This window comes from Rattus norvegicus, chromosome 19 (assembly GCF_021556685.1).
Source record: "Rattus norvegicus strain SHRSP/BbbUtx chromosome 19, alternate assembly SHRSP_T2T, whole genome shotgun sequence".
Lineage (NCBI taxonomy): Eukaryota > Metazoa > Chordata > Mammalia > Rodentia > Muridae > Rattus > Rattus norvegicus.
Genome location: NC_141552.1, coordinates 35,603,148 through 35,624,897, shown reverse-complemented (window position 1 = coordinate 35,624,897; position 21,750 = coordinate 35,603,148). Strand labels below are relative to the sequence as shown.

Here is a 21,750-nt window from a genome sequence, read left to right as displayed (position 1 = left end):
CTGTTTTCCGAATTCAGTTTTCTGAAATTGATTCATTTTTTACAATATATCCTTTTTCTTAGAAAATGAACTTTTAGAAAGTGAGAGTTTCTATTTAATAAGTAAATTATAAACGTGTATTTTAAATCACACGACACGTTTTAAGGTCTATTTGACTTGGCATCTGTAATAGTTTCAGTTCTTGTTTCAATTGGAAACTTTGGCACTAATTGGCTAAGATTGCTATAGAATAGAGAGTACTTTTATTAGACAGCTAATGAAGTAATGGGTTTCTGTGAGGCTTTTTCATACTTCCTTAGTTTTAGTCAAGCCTTCTCCTGATATTTTATTTATTCTTTGATAATTCCATACAATATATAATTTATTTTGATTATATTTACTCCCGTTACTTTCTCGTCTTCCCAGTGGTTGGCATGGGCCAGGGTTCATTTCCTGATGCATAGACAACTTTACAGAGGTTATACGACTCATGAAAAACGCCTGCCCCTCCCTGTGATTATTAATCGCCAATAACCCCGTGTGATCCCTCACTCCTGTCCTCATGGAAGTGCTGACAGCTCTAACCTCATACTCAGCTTGGGCAGGAATCCTGGGTGTCCTGAGTGTAATGGCCCTGACATACCCAGATGACATTTATAATACTCCTCACTTCCTCCAGCTCTTTCTGTCCCCTCTTTACATACCCCCTTGAGCACTGAGGTGGCAGGTAGGAGAATGGTAGAGAGGCCCCCTTTTTCTGACTGAGTCACTGATTGTGACTGGTTATAGGTCACTGTTTTAACCACTGCCCACTACAGACAGCAGCTTTGCTGATTGAGGTTGGAAGCAACAGTAATCTATGGGTATACGTATAAACACTAAGGAGGAGGCACTGGCAGCGTGTCCAGTTACCAAGACAACCATAGTAGTAGGTCCTCTCCAGTCACGGTCTCTTTAAATAATAACACAGACAAAACACCAGCGGTCAGAGTTATTGCATTATGAGCATTAGTCCAAGTAAGGGTTTGTTGCTCTTTAGATAGAGTTTCTCTGTGTAGCCATGGCCAGCCTAGAGTTCACTATATAGACTAGGCTAGCCTGGAACTCCAAGATTCTGCCTGCCTCTGCCTCTGGTGCTAGGTTGAGGGCGTGTGCCAACATGTCCAGCTCCAAAGTTAGTTTGTAATCAAAGTTTAGTCTTATGGGGTCATACCCAGTCACCATCACAAATAGAAGAAGGTTACAATATTCATTGCTATTGGATACAAGTACATTTCCACATTCTCATGTCTAACCCCTAGAAAAGCTGAATCCAACGTGTTTAAGATGGCTGAAATTGTGACACAGCCTTGACCAGTTTTTGTGTTTCTATCATGGCTGTTTCCTCCACAAACTGCACATTTCTACCCCCAAACCTCCTTGTCAAGCTGCATTGAGGAACTATTAATTAACTGTTAATGAGGAACTATCCTCGCCCAATAGCTTTTCCTCTTTTATCTTTAAGAAGTAAGTTTACTGTGTGCTCCTTTCAAGTGTTTTCTATGTGGTATCATTTCTTCAAATGTAAATACCTTGGGGCCTCATGACCTCAACCTCTGCTCTAATGCTGCTCACAGTTTCATGTCTACCGTTCCTCCACCACACAGGTGCTTGAAGGAAGTCCCCAGTCATGGGCTCTTGACCAGATTTATCACACTAGGCATGAATTCTGTCTTCAAGATCAAGCCTCAGATTAAGTCAGCAAGCTATTTGTTACCCCCAGGATAGCCATGCCCCTGTTTCCCTAGATACAGCTTACCTGGCAGGTTGGTAGTGTAGAACACAGGTAACATTGGGTAAACTTGGTGACGATTTTTTTTCCCCAACCAATCTGGATAGCACCTCCAAGTACTACCAAATTTGTCAGAAGGGAGAGGTTTTCAGGTCAGTTCCAGCTTGTTTTCTCTGTTAAACGATATGTGTGGTGCCATTTATAATAAGCAGGGTCTTTAGTGACAGTAGTAGGTGTCTTTAGTAATTCCTGGCTCTGGGGGCAGCTGATAGCAATGGCAATGGCCTCTGGGAGCCTCTGGGACTACACTGACCAATTCATAGAACAGGAGTTCTGTTTAATGATTTGTGGCTTATGGTAGCAGGGTTACCCAGGCTCATTACCCATCTGTGTAAAGACTTAATTGGTTTTTATTCGCTGGTTTGGTTTGGCTTAGTTTTTTGAGGCAGGATGTCACTTTGTAGCTCTGGCTGGATTGGAACTTGCTATGGAGGCCATTGCTACCCTTGAACTCATTGAGATCTGCCTGCCTCTGCTTCTCAAATGCTGGTATTAAAGGCATGTGCCACACCCAGTCTTAATTTTTAATTATATTTTTAAACATAGCTCATACAATAGATTGTTTCCATAAAGCTTTTTCATATATTCTTAGTTTGGATTAAGCTTCCCTCTTACCGCCATCTGGGCGTAGACCTCTCTATGCCGTGTTCCTCCATACATTCTTATCACATATGCTCTATTACTTGCCCTTCTGTGGTTTCTTCCCCATCACCCTCCCTTGCACCCTTCTGACTTCCTAGCCTCTACAGACACTGCAGGTTGAGCATACGAACCTGAAGACTCACAGCTAGGGTTTGCCTGTGAGAGGACGTCAGTGTTTGTCTTTCTGGGCCTGGGTTACTCAGCGGAATCTCCAGTTCCATCTACTCCCTTGCAAGTTTCATTTTCTATAGTTGAATAAAATTTCATATACATACACACACACACACACACACACACATATATATATATATATATATTCGAACATACATACATACACACACACACAGAGACACACATACACACACACACACCATTTTCACCGTGTGTCCATCAGTTATTGGGCATCGTGGGTGATTGTTTCAGAGCTACTGTGACAGAGCAGCATGGAGTGTGGGTGAGCAGGTGTCTATGCAGTGTGTAGGGTCCTTTGCATGTACGCCCAGGAGTGGCACAGATGCCACATGGTCTTTCTCTCTCCAGGACGCGCACTGATGTCTACAGTGGTCGCACCAGTTTACCTTCCCATGAACAGGTCACTCTTCCCACGTCCTTGCTGGTTTCTGTTTTCTTAATGGTAGTCATTCTAAGGGGTATCTGCGAGGCTGCAGTTACCTGAAGTGCACAGCAGGCAGATTGTTGTACTGATTAGTGGTTTTCTTAAAACTAAAACATTTTGTTTAATTGCTACTAGGGCTAGAAATTTTTCATTAAAATTATGATTTTCCATCTATTGATCATTTTGCTAATTTCTGTGACCTTTGAGGTTGGACACTGTAGGTGTCCACCTGAGGTTGGACACTGTAGGACCTTTGAGGTTGTTACTGTAGAAAGCCATTCCTCTCTTGTCCGTTGATCACTGTAATGCTAATTATTCAGTCATTGACCATTTATATTTTCTTTTTGCTCATCTTTGTTCTTGAGAAAATGTATGCCATTGAACTGGTACCATAAGGACCTGTACCTTTGTCTCCCGAGTGACAAAAATCACTATTGTGCATGTGTGCATGTATTGATCCTCTAAGGATATTTGTCACTTTTACCACTATGGAAATTAATGCAATGACAACCATTAGTGTTTCAATGCAGGCTCATGCGACCAGTTTGTTTTGTTTAGTGAGTCATTCGAGGGAGGTTGCACTTTGGGGGTTAAGGCACTGTGCCCAGTACTGGGGACATAGGCATGAAGGAGAAAGTACACAGCCTGTGGTGTTCGGGATGCACATGGAATGAACTGGAATGTACAGATACACACAGAAGTAGTGCCTGAAGAAATGCAGATAAGTCTCTTAGGGACTTAGCTAACCAGATGATTTAGTTCCTATTTTAGTGGGTTAGCATCCAAGTTTCCTAAGGAGATAGCTTTTCTTAACTGATCTATCACCATTTACAAATAAAAAAGTAAAAGCACTTCATTTCTATAGGATAGCAGTGAGACATTATAAAGTACTTGTCAGTTGTGGGAAGGTTTTCACCTGGTGATGATATTAATAAGTGGATGGCCCGCTCTTTTAGACGATCAGTATACAAATCACCCCTGCATCATAAGCCAAACTGAAATCAATAAATTCTTAACATGTGAATGTCTGCTGCAGTGAAGCCTGGGTTTGTTTGCTTTTGATTTTGAAAACAAATTTTTTTCCTTCTAAATAAAAGTGCATCTGTTATGTTAGCTGTGAACAATTTGCGTAAGTACTTGTGTTCCGTAAGATGAACAGGTTTTTGGAATTAATAGAACCTTAGTGTTTAGCTAATACTTAGACCTTAGTACTTGCCTTTTAGGGTTCTCACCCTTGCTGGTTTTTCTGCTGTTAGGAATATTTTCATATTATTATCAAGAACTTCCAGGAGTTACTAAAATATCCTTTGGTGATTTTGTTTCTTGGACAACTTTACAGTTGCTTGAGAGTCATCACAAAATAAACTGTAATGGAAGAATATTTCCAAAGCTGCAGAGGATTTTACAGTCATTCCCTCCCTGGTCTGTTTTTCAGAAGTATCCGTTACCTAAAAGCATAGTACCTAAAGCATTGTGGAAAATGAAGAAATAAGAAAGGATCTGTGGCTATAAACACACCGATAGCAAACTCGGCAGGTGTTGTATATGATCATGGTAGCATTCAGGACAGTGAAGTGAGCATGCTCTGTAGGCCGAGTGTAGCACAGGTGTACCAGTGCGTTTCAGTAGAAGTTAATTTCACTTTTACAGTTAACTAATCCTGTCTAGGTGTGTGGACATAAGTGAGATAATGTGCACATGTAAACATGTAAGATAACGCACAAATATAAACATGTATGATACACAAATGCACACATGTAAGATACTGTGAAATGTAAGCATGTCTAGTTGGGACGTTGTGCTCACTACAAGTTTGCATAGTATCTTGCAGCTTCAATTCCAGAACTTAAGCAGAATCTTATTTCAGAGGTGTTTACCTAGTGTGACCTCAACACAGTGCCTTCCAAGCTCATGCAGAAGCCCAGCTCCAGTGTGCCTCAGTGCAGGTGGCCATCATCCAGGTGTGGTCTACAAAACACCAGAGGAATACTGACACCGGCCTTCTTCCCCACACTCCTGGCCGTAGCCCTTCCATCTAGACACTGCCTGCCTGGCTTTAGACTTTAGCACAAGTACCCACAGGGACTGACAGACAGATGGAATGGCAGGCTTCCAGGTGCACTGTGATTGAGGTTGGGGACACCTGCTCACCAGTGCTCCTTGCAAATGCCATTTCCTGACCTGCCTCTACAGTTCTGTATCTGGGTAATGTCTGTGTGACCGTGTGGTTCAAAGGTGCTTCTCCTGTGGTAGCCTGAGCACATTCTAGAATGCCATTACTACAGTGTAATTCTTGTGCTGTGCGTTACCTACCGGGAACTTAGTTACTCTATTCCCACCGTTGTGTGGCTGTCATTATGTTCTGTTTCAGAACATTGTCATCACACAATTTCCTCTGACCACTGACCTGTTAGGCAGACCTGCCTGTGCTTGGCCATCACTAATCTTGCTGTTGCCTATTCGGAACATCCCGTAAGCTCAGTCACATTTGTGTCCTTTTATGTCTGACTTCCCCCGCTTAGCATATTGTTATTAAGATTTTGAAACCTGTATCAGCACTTTATTTTTTATGGCAGAGAATATCTCTTCCTATAAATACAACCTCATTTAATTGATTGGATAATAATTTGGATTTTTAAAACCGTCTTGAATTATGACTAATGCTGACATTTTACACACAGCAACATTTTCATGATGTTACTCACACAGTGCTATGGTCTGACCCGAGGATAAGCCATCATGTCCCCACCAACCTCTCTGCTGTTTGTTGGGGAGATGGGTTCTCATTATATTAACCCTGGCTAGCCTGGAACTTGCTGTGTAGACCAGGTCAGGTGGGCCTTAAACTCAACAGAGACTTCCCTGCTGGATTAAAGGCATGGCCACCAGTCACATCTGCCCTGCTTCAACATGTGGGGTGTTTCCATTTGGAAACTATCATAAATAATGCTGCTCTCAACTTTCACATGTAAATTGACATTCTCATTTCTATGAGATGGGTATGTAGTAAAGGATTATTTTTAGTCATATGCTTGCTTTGATGCCTTCACATTTTGAGCAACTTTTCTAGATTCCTTCCAACATGGTGGCTTCTGCTTCCCTGCAACAGCGGCCGAGGTCCTACATGCTCTGCATCCTCACCCAGTTCTGTTCTTAACGGTTTTAAGTGCTGTTATCAGTATTACGGCTATCCTCACAAGTGTGAGTTAGTTCCTCACGTGGGTATTTCTTAACATTCCCAAACTATCAATGTTTCTAAGCAAGTTTTCATATGTTTATTGGTAATTTCTTTGGAGGAACCCAGTTATGTGGCTACTTTTAAATTGAGTTTTTATCATTGCTGACTTATAAGAACTCATTATATATTCTTGATATAAGTCACTTCAGGAACATAATTACTTTCTGCCATTTTCCGGACTATCATTTCACTTTATTGATAGTGTCCTTTGAAGAACAAAAGGATATAACATTTATGAAATATAAGTCAAAAAAGCTTCTACCAGACTTACAGTCTAGCACCTATAGTTTAGTGCTCATGTGTGCCTTTTTATATTGATATATTATAATAATTGATATTTTATTATTAAACTGTCTTTGCATTTGTTTGGTAAATCCGATGTGACCTTGGTATAGAATTCCTTTTGTGTGTTAATTAGTTTGCTAACGTTTTGTTAAGTATTTGTATGTAGCTCTTGGAGGCAGAGGCAGGTGGATCTCTCTCTATTCCAGCCTAGTGTCCAGAGTGAGTTCCAGGTTAGCCAAGCCTACACAGAAAAACCTTTGTTGCTAAAATAAAAAAAAAAAAAGGAATTTGTGTGTGTATATTCATAGGGATTTTGGGTTTATAGTTTCCTTGGCAATTGTGAACTAGAAAATGCTTACCCTTTTATCTGTGCAAAAGTTCGTGAAAGACTGATTTTAATTTCTCTTTACCTGTTGGTTCACATCACCAATGAAACCTTAAACCGGTCATCTTTGAATATGTGAGTGTGTGTGTATATGTACACGTGTGTGTGTGTGTGTGTGTGTGTGTGTGTATGAAGGAGGATGTGTATGAAGGTATGTGAGTGTTTAAAGTCTCAATCATTTTACTTTTTACAAATGCATCAGTTCTCTGCGTGTGCCTCTCGAGCTACTTTCCAGAGTGTGGGTCTTTCCAGGATTTGCTGTGTCACCCAGGCTGCCTGGCTTGTGGTTGTACACTCTGTATTGATCATACGTAGGGTGGACATAGTGTTCCCACCTCGATCTTTCCATGTTTTCTCTTGGTTCCTCTTTTTTGCATCTTCAGATCAGTTTAGCCATTCCTCGGTATTTTTTTTAGCTTTTTTTTTTTTAAATTATTATATATAAGTACACTGTAGCTGTCGTCAGACACACCAGAAGAGGGCATCAGGTCTCATTACAGATGGTTGTGAGCCACCATGTGGTTGCTGGGATTTGAACTCAGGACCTCCGGAAGAACAGTCAGTGCTCTTAACCACTGAGCCATCTCTCCAGCCCCTTTTTAGCTTTTTATAAGTCTGGTTTTGATTCAATATTCTCTCTCTCTCTCTCTCTCTTTTTTTTCTTTTTTGCTTTTAGTTCATTAATTTCAAGCTTTATCATTTCCGTTCTGCTTCTTTTTATTTAATTTTCTCTCACTATCTGAAGATGGGAAGCTAGGGTACTGCTTTCATATTTGACTCTATTTAATAAGTACACAAATGGCAATATTTCCCCAGGAGCAGTGCTTGCTCTACGTCTTCTCCTCCTCTCTGGGCCTGGGTGGTACTGGGACGGGAACCAGGTACTAGCAGAAGCTCTGTCACCTGGCCTACAAGAACTTTCTGGTTTTCCTTTGATTTTTCCATTTGACCATTGGTTATTTATGAGGATGTCACTGAATTTCCTTATATTTGTGAATTTTTGAAATTCCTTTGTCAGGAGCTTCTTGTTTCATTGCATTGTAGTGAAAGGTACAGTTCCTGCTGTTTCAGTTCTTGCATTCATCTTATGTCCTAGCTTAGCTTGTTTCTCAGAGAATGTGCTGGGAGAAAAATGGGTATTTTTCTCTTGTTGAGTGAAATGCCCTACAGTTCTCTCTTCTGGCGCACAGCGGTGTGTATGTTTGCTGAAACATCACTTGATTTCTTTCTTTTCAGCTGATGAGTTAATCAGTCCTAAAGACATTGACCCCGTCCATCGCTTTGTCCCACTTCAGAATCAACGTAACGTGAGCATGAGATTCTCTAATCAGGTAAAGAGATGCTTTCATTATTAATTTAGATTTAACCAAAGACATTTAAAAGTTCATTAGAGGAGAATTTTTATTCACAATGTGTTTTTCTTGCTCCTTCTGTGGAAAAGACTTTTTACTTACGATTAGGTTGTGATAAAGGGCTATTTGTTGATAAGGAAGTAGAAAAGCATCTTCAGGGTCAACACTTCCAGATTTAGGTGAGTTCAGATGTCATGGATGCCATGCATATGATTTGCAGGAGGACAGATGCCATGTTGTGGGAGGGAATAGGAGGTCATGGTTAAGAACCCTGTGCTCGACATGCCCGTCTCCTCCTGAGTCTCCCTCACAGAACTGTATAACTGGAAAGAGTTGTTCTTAGCACATTTGGACATGTTGTGGTAGGGAATGGCTTTTAGATTCTTATGTTTACTAGCTATGGATTTAGACTGTGTTGTGTCAACACACTCTGAAGTGTTTGCAGTATCAGCAAGATTGATGTTGACGTGAGCAAACCCTCAACTATTAAATGATACCAGTAATGAGGACTGTTAAAATGAAAATGTTGTCAATTGTGGAACCTGCCTGAGGAGAAAGGAAATGAGCCTGCGTGTGCCTGGGTTTCCAAGCAGTTAGACTGCATTTAATACAAGTGGCATCAGCACTTGCAGTTGATGCGCTTGCAGAGCTAAACATTTCCTTCATCTTAAAAAATGCACACAAGCACCCGCAGGCTTGCACACACATAATGAATGAATGAATGAATATTAAATTTTTAAAAAGGACAAAAACGTGTTAATCTGAGATAAGAAATTTTTGCTGGCCTATCAGCCTCCATGAGATAAGGACATGGCCTTTTTCTTAGGGCAGTGTATTATGCCAATGTGTACCTGTACCAACGTGCAGTGATCGGGTTTAGTGAGCAGTGTAAAATGCAGAGTCTATCAACTCTATTACCCCGCGCCAGGACTCAGCTGTGTTCTGACTCTATGTACGTTCAGCCTGTCATTTACATGGTAGTTTATGTGCTTCACCTTGTTCTCTAGGGTCCTAGAGGACATATGAAGCCTTTTCTTAGGCCGAGGTATAGGAGCAGAAGAAAGAGCTACAAAGTACGCCATAGCCGCATGGCTAGCAAAATTTCTCATTTTTTTTCCTGCTTGACATACGCGAGTCAAGTTGTAGGTTATCTGTGATTCATCGGACTCACAGCTCTTTCTCTCCTACTCAAAAGAAAGTTTCTTTGGAACAGTAAGAGTAAACTATAGAGAGAGCCTACTGCTAACTGTTCCCCTCAGAATTATCTTCTGATGTTGCTAGAGGGCTATGGATGGCAAGCCTTCTATAGAAGCATCCCTTCTCAGCTAAGAGAAGTGCTGTAGGCAGAAGACTGTTCCTCTCCAGCAGTGTGAACAGGGTATGTCCTAAACAGAGAGCCGAGAGGGAGGATGAGGATCCCAACAGAAAACTGCTGGGAACTGGGATTCCCCGCAGCCTGGCTGTAAATAAGGTCCTCTTGATACGTTCTCAGCCTTATTAAACGTGCTTGACATCCCTAAAGCCATTGCTGAGCACAGCAAGCTGGTGAAATATAAGTGAGAAATAACACCAAGTATGCAGCCCATTCTCTGGCTGCAGTGTTGGCTTTGCGGCCGGGCTGTGACTGGCCATGTTGAACTTTGTACATAAAGGGTCTCTTGGGGCAGTCCAAGTGCTCTAGAGTCTGCCAGGTGTTGCAAAAGCAAACAGAGTACTTAAATGTTAATGATGCATGAAAGGAGAAATTTACCTTCAAAGGAAGTTGTCTCAGGAGGCCTCAGGTCCACTTCTGGCCTTCAAGGTCACTAGAGGCCACAAAACTTGGAAACTTGCTAGACAAACTGTAGCCAATCTTTTTGGCTACTTTGTCGATTCTTTTTCTTCCACCAGTTCAACCCCCTAATCCTAGATAAGAGAGAAAAAAGGATAGAAAAGGATAGAGGTGAAGTGAAAGAAATCTCTGAATAAAATCAGGGGTCAGAAAGGGGACAAAATTATGGTTAGATTACTTCCTGCTGACTACAGGTTTCAAATTCCTTGGGGCAAGTTTGATTTTTGCCATCAGGACATGTAATTTCTTCTTCTTTCTTCTTTGCTTACGGCTAACTGGGACTGTAACAATCACCAACAGCCAACCAACATCCCACCCTGCCTCTCGGGGCCCTGGCATTTATAGACCCTCTGAGAAGCACACAGAATTCCAAACACCACACAGCCACAGAAAACTGTCTACACCTGGCAAAATCACGCTCCGACTAGAGCATGAGGCAAATCAGAGTCAGCTGTTGTGGACAGTCTGAAGCAGTCCCATATCCCACATCTGGGATCAAAATGAAAACATATTCCCATTTTATTTGTGTTTTTTAAAGAAACCAAAACTCTGAAACTGTCATTACAACACACAGGTAGAGTTCAGTGTGGGAAAACATGCTGAGTATGACCATTAAATGGAGTCGCACCTTGAGCAAGTTCTGTGGAATGCAAGCTGGGCACCTATTTCTGTGGAGACACAGAGATGTGCTTAGTAACACAGCAGTGTACAGCATGGTCATCCGTGATTCTTACTGAGTGTCAATCTTGTAGATATGAGCTGGTCCCTCCGAGGAAACCCAGGTGTTAAGTATAAGTCACAGAGACGCCTAGGCTGTCCAGCCTGCTACCTGCTCATTTCAGAGCCCTTTAGAAGTACCTGTCTAGGACCCTCTTGTTCCTACTTCCAGGATTTTTTTAAATGAATAATTTATGTCTTTTAATGAGTAAAATGGGTTTTGTGTCTCTTGACTTAATTAGGATTTAAGCATTTTTGCAATAGCTTATTTATAATTTGTACGTTATACAATTCCCTAATTTAAATGGCACAATTCAACAGTTTTTACACTGTTTTCTAAAGTCAATTCTACTTTTTTTATCTCTCAGAAAAAGAAACTCTATTTCAGTTACTCTTCTTTCTCAGTGCTGTCCTCTATTTGCTCTTAACAACTTTGTCTGTATGGCTTTGCCTGCTTGTATAACTGTAGTGTCTCATGTGTACCCTCCCTCTCAGTCAGCGTTAGGTTTTCAAGGGTCATCCTGTGACATCACTTAGTACAGCACTCATTCATTTTATGGTAGAGCAGCATGTCATTTTAGGTCTGTGGCTTATTTTGCTTGCGATCACGTGGGTTGTCTCAAAGCTTTGGCCATTATGAGTGCTGCTGCTGCCAGCCTCCAATTGCAGTCATCATGCTACATGTGTTTCTATTTTCCTAGGATCTCTATCTCAGAGTGAAATTGCTGGATCATGCACTAAGCTCTAGGTGAACTCTGAGGAGCTGCCAGACTTTCTTCCCCGTGACGACACTGTTTTGCATTTCCTCCAGTGCACTAGGGTTTCCACTTTCCATTTTTCTGCTTTCCTACTGGCACCTCTTTCCTGGACTCTAGGGTGTTGTTGTGGTGAAGTCGTGTCTAACTGGGTTTGGTTCTCATTCCTTAGTTACAAACACAGATTGCTGGCAGGTGAGTTCCAGAAATCCTGCATGTGTACTGGATGGCTCCCTTGTGTGACACAGACACTTTCTCCCATTTGGGGAACTTTCCAGCGTCATCCCACTTCCTTTGTGATGTTCGAAGCACAGAGGTTTTAAGTTTTGAGGAGGCCTGATTTTTCTTCAACTACTTTTGCTTTTAGTCATGTCTAAAAGCCATTGCCTAGACCAGTATTGTAAGCTTGTGACTTACGCCTACTGTTTGAACCAAGAGTTCTGCACCATTTGTCCTGGAGTCTAGGTGTGGGGTCCGTGTTTCCTCAGTCTTCACACCAGGTGTGCGGTGGGAACCCAACTCCTTACATGTTTGTCTGCTGTTGTCATCACTGCTGAGTCTGAACAGGGATTTCTAACATGTTGCTAAATAGAGTAATTAGATACAATATTTATTATTTTAGCCATTCACAAAGCAAATTGTTGGTTTTAAATATGTTGACAATATTTTCTAGCCATCACCGTAGTCCATACTAAAATAATAATCTCCAACAAAAACCAAACTCATTTAATGACTGCTTACTCCTCCCTCCACCCCTGATAAACACTGTTACACCTCCTGTCTCAGAGTTTGCAGATAATGTAGGCAGAATCACATAGTCATCCCTCTGCATCTTGATCATTTCACTAAGCTTAATTTCCAGAATAATTCTGAAATTTTGTATTAATGTGCTGGTCCCATTTCTTCCTGGCAGTTATTTTGCCGTGTGCCTCAAGTGATTCATTATCTGATTGTTTATAATATAATAAATGGATAATAAATGTGTTTATTATTCTCAGAGCATTAAGTAGTCTCCTCCCCAGTAAGAAGCAGAAAATATGATTGGGAGATTTTTTTTCCTGGCAAGCCTCAGTCACGAGCCAAGTCTCTAGTAAGCAGCAATTCCAATGCACATCACTCTGCTCTTGACAAGTGCTAGAACGTGAAGGGCACCATGATGGGGCTTCTGTCTGCAGTGGGCAGTGTAGCCAAACCCTGCTGAACAGCTGTTGTTCCCTGTAGAGCTGCTACCCCACCCTCTTCTCGTCCTTCTGGGCCAGTCTCACCTCCTTCCACCTGCACCCTGTTGTACCTGCAAAGTGCCTCTCTAGGCCACTTAGGTGGGGGTCAGCTCTCGGGCCAGCATCACAGGAGTGTCACCCTCAGATCCAGATAGTTTGCAAGATTTGACATGAGAATTCCCCTTCTAGCACTTCTGTGCTGCCCTCTATGGTCTGGGTCCTCGGTGAATGGAGTAAATTTGCAAAGTGGGGTGTCATGGAGCAGCCTCGAGGCTGAAGACCTTCTGTGCAGGAAGTTGAGTTTACTGCAAAAAGGGTTATGGGGCCTCATAGTTTACTGTGTAAATTAAATAGCACTTCTCCAACTAGATTTATAACCCCTTCCCTCCTCTGAAGTCCTCTATAAAGTCTAGTCAGTATTAAAGGCTTATTAATCTTGAATGCTTTAAGGACATTTGCACGTGGCTCACTTTTTTGGGGGTTGGTTTATCAACATGGGCCTCAACAGCTAACCAGTTTTAGATATAATTTCTACTTCAAAGAAAAACTAACTCAGTTTGACAAAAGCTAAGTTGTTCATATGGGATGAAGAAGCTAAATTTATTTACCTGTGTGTGGGGTTGTAAAGTTTAATCAAGCACATTAATTCTCATGATTATTATAATAAAACAGATTGAAGTAGTTAAGGCATCCAGAGTGTTTCTGAAAACCTCGGCTAACTGTGTCAAACTTATGCAGACGTTGGTCTCAGGTAATTCTCTCTGTAGTCTCAAAGGACATGTGAATCTCTTACCAACACCGATTGTACCAGAGACTATTAAAAAATTAAATACCTTGATCAAAAACTTCAGAACTAAGAAAGTTGAATTGCCTGTTTAAAAAGAGCTTTTAATAACATCATTCTGATTAACCTGCTGAACTTATTAGGATTAAGTCTCAGTAATAAGCATGATATATAATAAAATATTTTCATCTGTAAGATGGAGATTTGTTACTCATAGATGAAATATAAAAGAGGTTAAATAGATCCAACTAGGCAGTAAAATTTATGGTCTAAAATAAAGGTATTCAGTGAATAGTGGGGCCTGCTACTGTGTTAATAGTCATTCCTGACATCTAACTCTGTGGAAGGAAACCAGTGAATTTCCTTGTAACTGTATTAGCTTTATGTGGAAGCTTCCTCCCCCAGATCCCCTTTATTTTTGTCTTGTCTTGTCTGTCTGTCTGTCTGTCTTTCTTTCTTTCTTCCCTTCCCTTTCTTTTCTTTTCATTTTCTCTTTTTCTTTATTAAGAGATAGGGTCTCAGGTATCTGGGTTGCCTTATACTGTATCTGTAACAGAAGGTCTGACCAGCTTGCCTCTCTCTCCCAGAGTCCCAAACGCTGCCACTCTTGGTGTGCACCAGCAAACCCAGCAAACCCAGCAAACCACACTTTGTACGCACCTTAGTTTACTGCATACATTGAGTGTGGCATTGTCCACTGCAGTACCCGGGAGTGGGGAACCTCTGCTCCCCCAGGCAGTAATTTCTCTTTTATGCAGTCTTCTGCTTCAAGGTGTTTTGGGCCGCCACTATTTTGATTAATAAAATGTATTTGTGATGAGTTCTTTGAGGCATTATTTCATCACTGTGGCATAGTTATGGTGGAGCAGACCTCAAATGCTGAGAGATCCTCAAGAGAATTCAATTTCTAGTGCCCTGTCACCTCAGCTCTCAATCTGAGAGGCGAGTTAGCACAGTTTGTGTGACTGGTAAGGGGAGCCAATCTGCTCTGATGATCTTGTGAAGAAGACCAGCACTCAAAACGTACATTTCAGTCATGTGAGCTAATTTTCAGGCTCTAAATTCATGTTTGAGGGAGGAGGGTCAGACCTACTTAACTAGACCACACACATATTTCCATAGTCTGCGTGCAAAATATATACTCGTTCATTTTTTCATATTTACAGGGGGAAGGGCGATTCCTGTTTTGTTTCCTTAAAATATAAATATATAAAATTCTGTATGAGGACAGACATGGTGGCACATGCCTTTAATCCCAGTAAAGGCAGAGGCAGAGAGGTAGGCAGAGCTCAGTAGTTCAAGATGACCCTGGTCTACCTGTCAAGTTCTGGCCAGCCAGGACTACATAGTGAGACCTTATGTGGTGATTCAATATTAAAAAACTATCTCCTACTTTAGAACAGACTAAAACTTTCACTGGATGTCACAGCCAGAGTTAATAACAGAACGTGGAGTCATGATTTAAGATTACTGTCCTACTGTGTGTTCAACCAGTTTTTTTTTCTTTGGTTTTGTTAGGTTTTTGAGATAGGATCTAAATATCCCTGGCTGTCCTGAAACTTACTCTGTAGACCAGGCGGGCTTCTAACTCGAGCGCTGCCTCCCTCTGCCTCCAGATTGCTGGGATTAAAGGAGTGCGCCCAGCATGCCCAGCCTCACCCTATTCCTTATCCTGCCTCTAGGGGGCAGTGCAACAATCAACCTTACTTGCCTTGGTTTTCCCCTTCATCAGCCTAAGCTAACGCACAGCTGTAACCTTAAACCACCCACTCTCCCATGCCCCTGACACGTTCAAATGAATGGGTATCGTTTGTCAAAAGCAGAAAGAACAGAAATTCAAAGCAACTTTCCCAAATGACTGAATATCTACCATAAATGGATAATGTTGAACACATTGAATAGTTTGATAAACAATGATTCTTGTAATACTATTTGTTATCTGGGTCCTTGGGAGTCAGTGACTTAATACCTCATAAAACTCTGTTAAAGGCTTCTGTAAAGTCTCTTAATCCTTCCTCATATGATTCTGTGCCGTTCATAAAGACAGGATAAAGCCCTTTGTTAGGGACACACACACACACACACACACACACACACACACACACACACACACACACACACACACAAGCCAGGGATTCACAAGGCAGCCCCAGGCAGGCACAGACTCATACCCTACACATACAGAGGACAGAAGACATGGGGAGCATGAAGTGGAGAACTCACATCTGGACTTGCTCTTTGTTAAGTGAAACCAAAGGGAAGGGCAGGCAGGCTGGCTGGCTTTCTTTTTTTCTGTCTGTTCTTTCTCTTTATCTGTCTGTCTGTCTGTCGTTTTCTATTACTTCTGGAGTTAGCCCCTGATATGCGCAAACTGACTATAATCTTGTTTCAAAAAATAAAAATCCATTTTTTATGAATTTCCTTCCTGAAGATTAAGTCTGGCTGTGTGTGTCTGTGTGTGTCTGTGTGTGCACGTGCATGTGAGTGCGTGCGTGTGAGTGATACAGTGCATGGTCTTTGCATCATAAAAGCCTAGCCTACCTCTTTTACTTCAACTATGGCCTTGCACAATTTAATCAGTTTAAGCCTTTCCTTATCTGTTATAAAGAAATGGCAACTTCTGAGTACAGTGTCATAAATGACGGTAATAGGTAAATTTAAGAAAATGTGTCATACATTGTAAGAGCTAAATAAGTATTAATTTTAATTTTATTTTAAATTGCATATTTAGAAGATGAGAAAAATCTTGATCAGTCTAGAAGTAAATGATACAGTTACCGTTGTTTTTAACAAAATTGTAATAGTTTGATTTTACCAAAGAATATTAGGGAGCCAGATTCTGAGGTGGAAGTCTGCTAACTCACCGTGGTAGAGAAAGCGCCCAGCTGAACGTCCTCCATAGCTGATGTCCCACGAAGAAGCTCTTTATAGCATCTCAGAAGGCCCTCAAACTAAATGTCCCTCCCTTCTACTTCCTGTGCGTCTCTCTGTCCACCCTCCTGACTTCCTCTTACTCTCTCTGATGTTTCCTTATGTCTCTTCCCTGTTAGTTGGTTGCTTACTCTGCCTCTACCTATGGGTGACTTTATTTAATCCTGTTTACAATAAGCAAAAGCTCTTGGATTAAAGGTGTGTGCCAGGACTGAGCCACAGCACAACTCAGACAGGTTTTTCCGGTAAACAGCACAATGTCAGGATTCACAGTGAGATCACATGTCCTGCAACACTTTACAAGTATGTCGACATATGTAAGCCTTCTTGTCCTGTGTGATAGCCTTATTGGTAGTCAAGTTTTATATTCAGTGATGCATTCTTAATACTCAATTGCTTATCACATTATTTTTATAAAATTCTTAAAGTGTCTGTGTAATACCTCTTCACTTGATCTTTAGCAGAAAAAGAAGCTTAAGGAAAGAAAGTTTATCTTAGCTCACAGAGTGAGAGGACTGTCCATCCAGAGAGGGAGTGTGGCAGAGCGACCTCTCTAGCTGTGGGGGCATCCTGTCAGACCCGGCCTATCCCATTCATACTCGTGTGGGGGAGACAGATGGAAGCCAATTGCCATTTTCCTCCAGCCCATCGATGGTGCTGCCCACAGCCAGGCTGGATCTTCCCTCCTTACCTAAACCTCCCTGGACACACGTGGTCAGCATAAGGTTTACTCTACCAGACACCGCTAATCCTTTTCACTCTAAAGTTGGTCCTGATAGCAGCCAACCACACTCTGATGTTTGTTGCTATAAGAACGCTACTATCGGGGCTGGGGATTTAGCTCAGTGGTAGAGTGCTTGCCTAGGAAGCGCAAGGCCCTGGGTTCGGTCCCCAGCTCCGGAAAAAAAGAACCAAAAAAAAAAAAAAGAACGCTACTATCACATTTGAATCTGCTAAGTTGACTTGCTTTTCATTAGATGATTTCTATTTACCTAATACTTTGCTATCCCTAAATAAAATATTTTATAATATATAGCTAATGAAAACAAGGCAAGAGATTATAAAACAATTAAAAGGTATAATTATATAAAAAGTGTAAAATGAAAGTCACTCTTGGGAAACGTTCCTAGAATGTACTGTCTCAGATCTACGGCTGGAGATGTGGTTTGGTTTGGTTCTCTCTTTTGATGCCTGTGTAAGCCTTTAAACCACTCATTTCTCTAACAGATAGATGTGCAGTTATTCTTCCTTCATTCGGAAAATTCAGGTCATGCAGTGTCCTTAGGCTCATTGCCTTATCACATTATAGCATGTTTCCTGTGTCACATTATAGCATGTTAGTGTTCAGTCCTTGCCTGTGTCACATTATAGCATGCATACATGCACCCACATACATGCACACATGCACATGCATGCACATAAGCACATGAGTTTACTTCTGACCAAACAGTAATCTGACTCAGTAAAAACTCCAGGACAGGTCAGGACAGAGCCCTGAGCTCTTCTGCCTCTGGGTCTTTCTACCTTCAGTGTTAATGGATGCTGAGCCATTTCTCATTTCTAGGACTCAGTTTCTTCCTCCATCAGGTTGACTGATGATTTATCATGGAAATACCTATTTCAGATAACACTGACGTAGGATTTCAACATGTTAAAGGTGGGATTTTGGCTGAGATGGAGGCCTGCCATCCTGTATGTCACAAAGACTTCTCTCACCTCTTCCCCTTCTGCTACTAGAGGACTCATCATTTTTAAAATAGGCACCAGAGAACTAATCTAGTCAGTACAAGCACCCAAAGGAGAAACCCTCACAAGAAGCCTGCCTGTTGTATTTGCTGCTTTTCTACCTCATGTGCCCAACCTCTGGTTCCCTGCCTACCGTTACAGATCTTTCTTTGGTGTGACCCACAACATGAAGTCCTTTTCAATGACACAGAAACCCACGAGTGAAAGGATGAGCTTTAGGAGCTGGCACCTCCCCTGTCCACTGCCCCTGCCCATCTCCCATCTATGGATGTCTCCTGAGGATGGCCCTTCCCATTGTTATCTACTGGTTTCACAATATTTGCCCTTCCCTTAGGTTTAATCAAAGCTCTGAGGACCATGGCTGGGCCCTTGTAGCTGCTTTATTGTTTCTGGGAGGGAAGCAAGACCTTTAGCTCTGTCATTTCTCTAAGATAAGTGTATGGAAGCAACAAGTGACAGTAAGTGCTTGTGAAAGAGGTAAAACCTGTTTAAAAATCATTTTTTTTGTGTGTCAAGGTTCCTGGCATTCTTCTGTAAGTTAATTGCAGTCACTGGAGGAAGTGTCAGAAAAGCTTTGCCTGCTCCGTTCATGTGGACATTGGAAACTGCAGCTGAGACTCACCAATGCTTTTAAATGAAATACAGAACCACTAATCTAATATATTAATATATGCACCCTTTGGGCTATTTCTACCTGTCTAACTCTACTCCCGAGCCAGTTCTAGCCTTTCAAGCATGCTGGAGGGTTTTTCTTTCTATGGGTTGTTCCATGTTGTTTCCTGGCCTACCTGGAAATGGCAGAGCAAGCTGCCCATCATCGCAGGCTGGGTGTGCCGCTTTGCTGTGGTCCTTAGCTCCTTACCTCCTGAGGGTAAACACTGTGGTTCAGTGTCTCCTGTGGAGGTGACATGGACAAAGCATCCACTTGGTTTCTAAGGCTAATGAGTCTGTGCTGAAGGCTGGCAAACTCTGCTGATGAAGGCCAACAAGCACGGATGGGCGTCCGCAGCCCCAGAGGAACAGGGCAGCTTTACACACACTGCCCTTGAGACAAAACTGGCTTGGACTTACTTGTTGGATTTTTTTCCACCTCTCTCCCACCTTGTCTTTTAGTAAAAGGCCAGCCCCAGATCATTTTACATAGTAAAATGAAACAAAAAATGAAGCAAATTAGAGCACAGCTCAGGGCAGTGTTGCAGAAATCTGAATCGAGTTTTCCGTACTATATAGATTATTTAGTAGAACTGATCTTTAATTCAATTTCTAAATTATTTTCTCTCAAAAGCAGATTTTTTAAGAGTGTGTTTTACAGGCAGTACTTGAAGTTGTCCCACGTAGCTGTTGGTGGGACTTGACAGCAGTCCATCTCTCTCCACCAACGTTGGTTTCCCTATAACCATGTGATGGTTATCTGTGTGTCAGTGTGACTAGAACACACTGCTCAGATATTTGGATAATTATTCTGAGTGATTTTGTGAGGTGTTTCTGAGTGATATTAATATTTAAGCCCAAACACTAAGTAAACTTGATTGTTTCTCCTGTGGTGGCTAGACCACATCCAATCTGTTGAAGACCTCAAAGAAGAAGCTAACCTGAGTAAGAGGAGGGCTCTCCTAGTAGAGCTACCTGGACAGGCTTTTTTCTTGCCCCTGGGCTCTTTCTGATTACTGGGTCTTCTTCCTTTTGGGTTGGAAATAATTTTGTCATCAGATTCAGATTAGAACTGCAGATACGGTCTCCTGCTCCTGCTGTCTCATTAGGTTTTCTTTGCTGTGGTAAACACGGAGGGGAATCAGAGCAAGAACCTAGATCAGGAAACTGATGCAGAGATGGAGGCACACTGCTTACTGGATTGCTCCTGCTGACTCGCTCAGCCTGCTTCTCATACAACTCAGGACTACCTTCCCAGGAATGGCCTGTTACAGGATATTCGAATCTGTTTCCAGATAGGGTGTGACTCACCCCTTAGCACACACTTTTAATCCCTCCTGTTGGGACACAGACATGTCCTTAGCACGTAGCTTTAATCCCAAATGAAGGTAAAGTTAGTTTGTAGAAGGAAGCGCCCATGTTTGAAAGTGATATCTAATTGAGTAGCAAAAAAGTGATAAATCAGAGAAAAGTTTGACAGAATAGGATATGCCCAACGCTCACAAGAGAGAGGAAAGGGAAGCTACTTAAGGGAGGGACAGACAGCACAGGAAGCAGAGAGGGTACAGTGCAGAGTCCCATAGAGTTCATGAAGAGCAGCACAGTAGAGTCGAGAGGGAGAGCAGAGCAGCAGAGAGGGAGAAGGAACCGGTTTTACCAGAAGAGTTTCACAGAGACAGACTGAAGAGAGAACAAAACACAGGTAAAGACAGAATGAGCAAGAGGATGAGAATGAGCCAGAAGATTAGAAGAGATTGCTAACGTTTGAGGCCAAGCACAGCAATTCAGAGGCCAAGAGAAAAGCCAGATTTAATAAGTCAGCTGGGAGAACAGTTTGAGCCAGAAAAACTGAGTTGAATCAGTCAGCCAGAGATCAGAAAGAACTAGAAAGGGTGAGTTTATTCAGCGAAAGTCTCAGGGGCTCAAAACATTCTTGGCTTAGATTAGATTTTATGGAGGCTAGAAGCTTCCAAGACTAGGGCTAGGAAGGAGTAAACCTCCCAGATGACAGTTGCACCCACAGAATAAAAGTTACTTTTACAGTGGCACTTTTTTTTACAGTGGTTACTTTTATAGTGAGCCTGGCCCACATCAGTCATTAATCAATAAAGTGCCTGACACATTTGCCCATAGGCCAATCTTACAGATGCATTTTCACAACTGAGAAAGTTTCTTCCCAAATCACTGTAGCTTGTGTCGTTGATGAAAAGCCATCCAGCTTACCACCAACTCCTTACATCTTGGAATTCATCCCATTTCATAATACGTAATCTACTTCCTTATAATGAACACTCTCCCCACCTGTGTTCTTTGTCGTGCTCCTCTCCATATGAATGCATGTGAGTTCTGAATCTCTGGAGAACTCTGCTTAGGATAAAATACAGCAGCAGCAACACCAGCATGTAACTTGTGAAGCATACACTATAACCAACACTGTTTTGACCTCAGCCCTTTTACAAATTCGGCCAAGTGCTGTTCTGCTGCTGTGATGTGTGACCTTGGAGAAATTCCATAATCTGTCTCTCTCAATGCTATTTTCCTCATTTTTAAAGCAACGATCGTCATGAGAATGTACACCAGAGTGCTGAATAACACACAGCATGTAGCAGGCTCTTGAGACATACTAACAGTCTAATAATACATGTACAACACATACTAATATTTTAGTAACACATGTATAAGAGTGCTGAATAACACATGGCATGTAGCAGGCTCCCAAGACATACTAACACCAGAGTAGATGACAAATATAAGCCATAAAACAAGGAGACGAATCTTCCAGGAAGC

The 21,750-nt window shown here is 41.8% G+C and overlaps 1 protein-coding gene across 9 annotated transcripts in view; it reads left to right on the top strand.

The window, feature by feature from the left end:
* The window catches only part of Phkb (phosphorylase kinase regulatory subunit beta), a 195,669-nt gene that overhangs the window by 102,105 nt on the left and 71,814 nt on the right, over window positions 1-21,750 (top strand). For all 9 annotated transcript variants that reach the window (XM_087594802.1, XM_087594801.1, XM_087594800.1 and 6 more), the window contains 1 exon segment: window positions 8,213-8,307. In XM_087594802.1, the coding sequence (XP_087450928.1) occupies window positions 8,213-8,307 (95 nt within the window).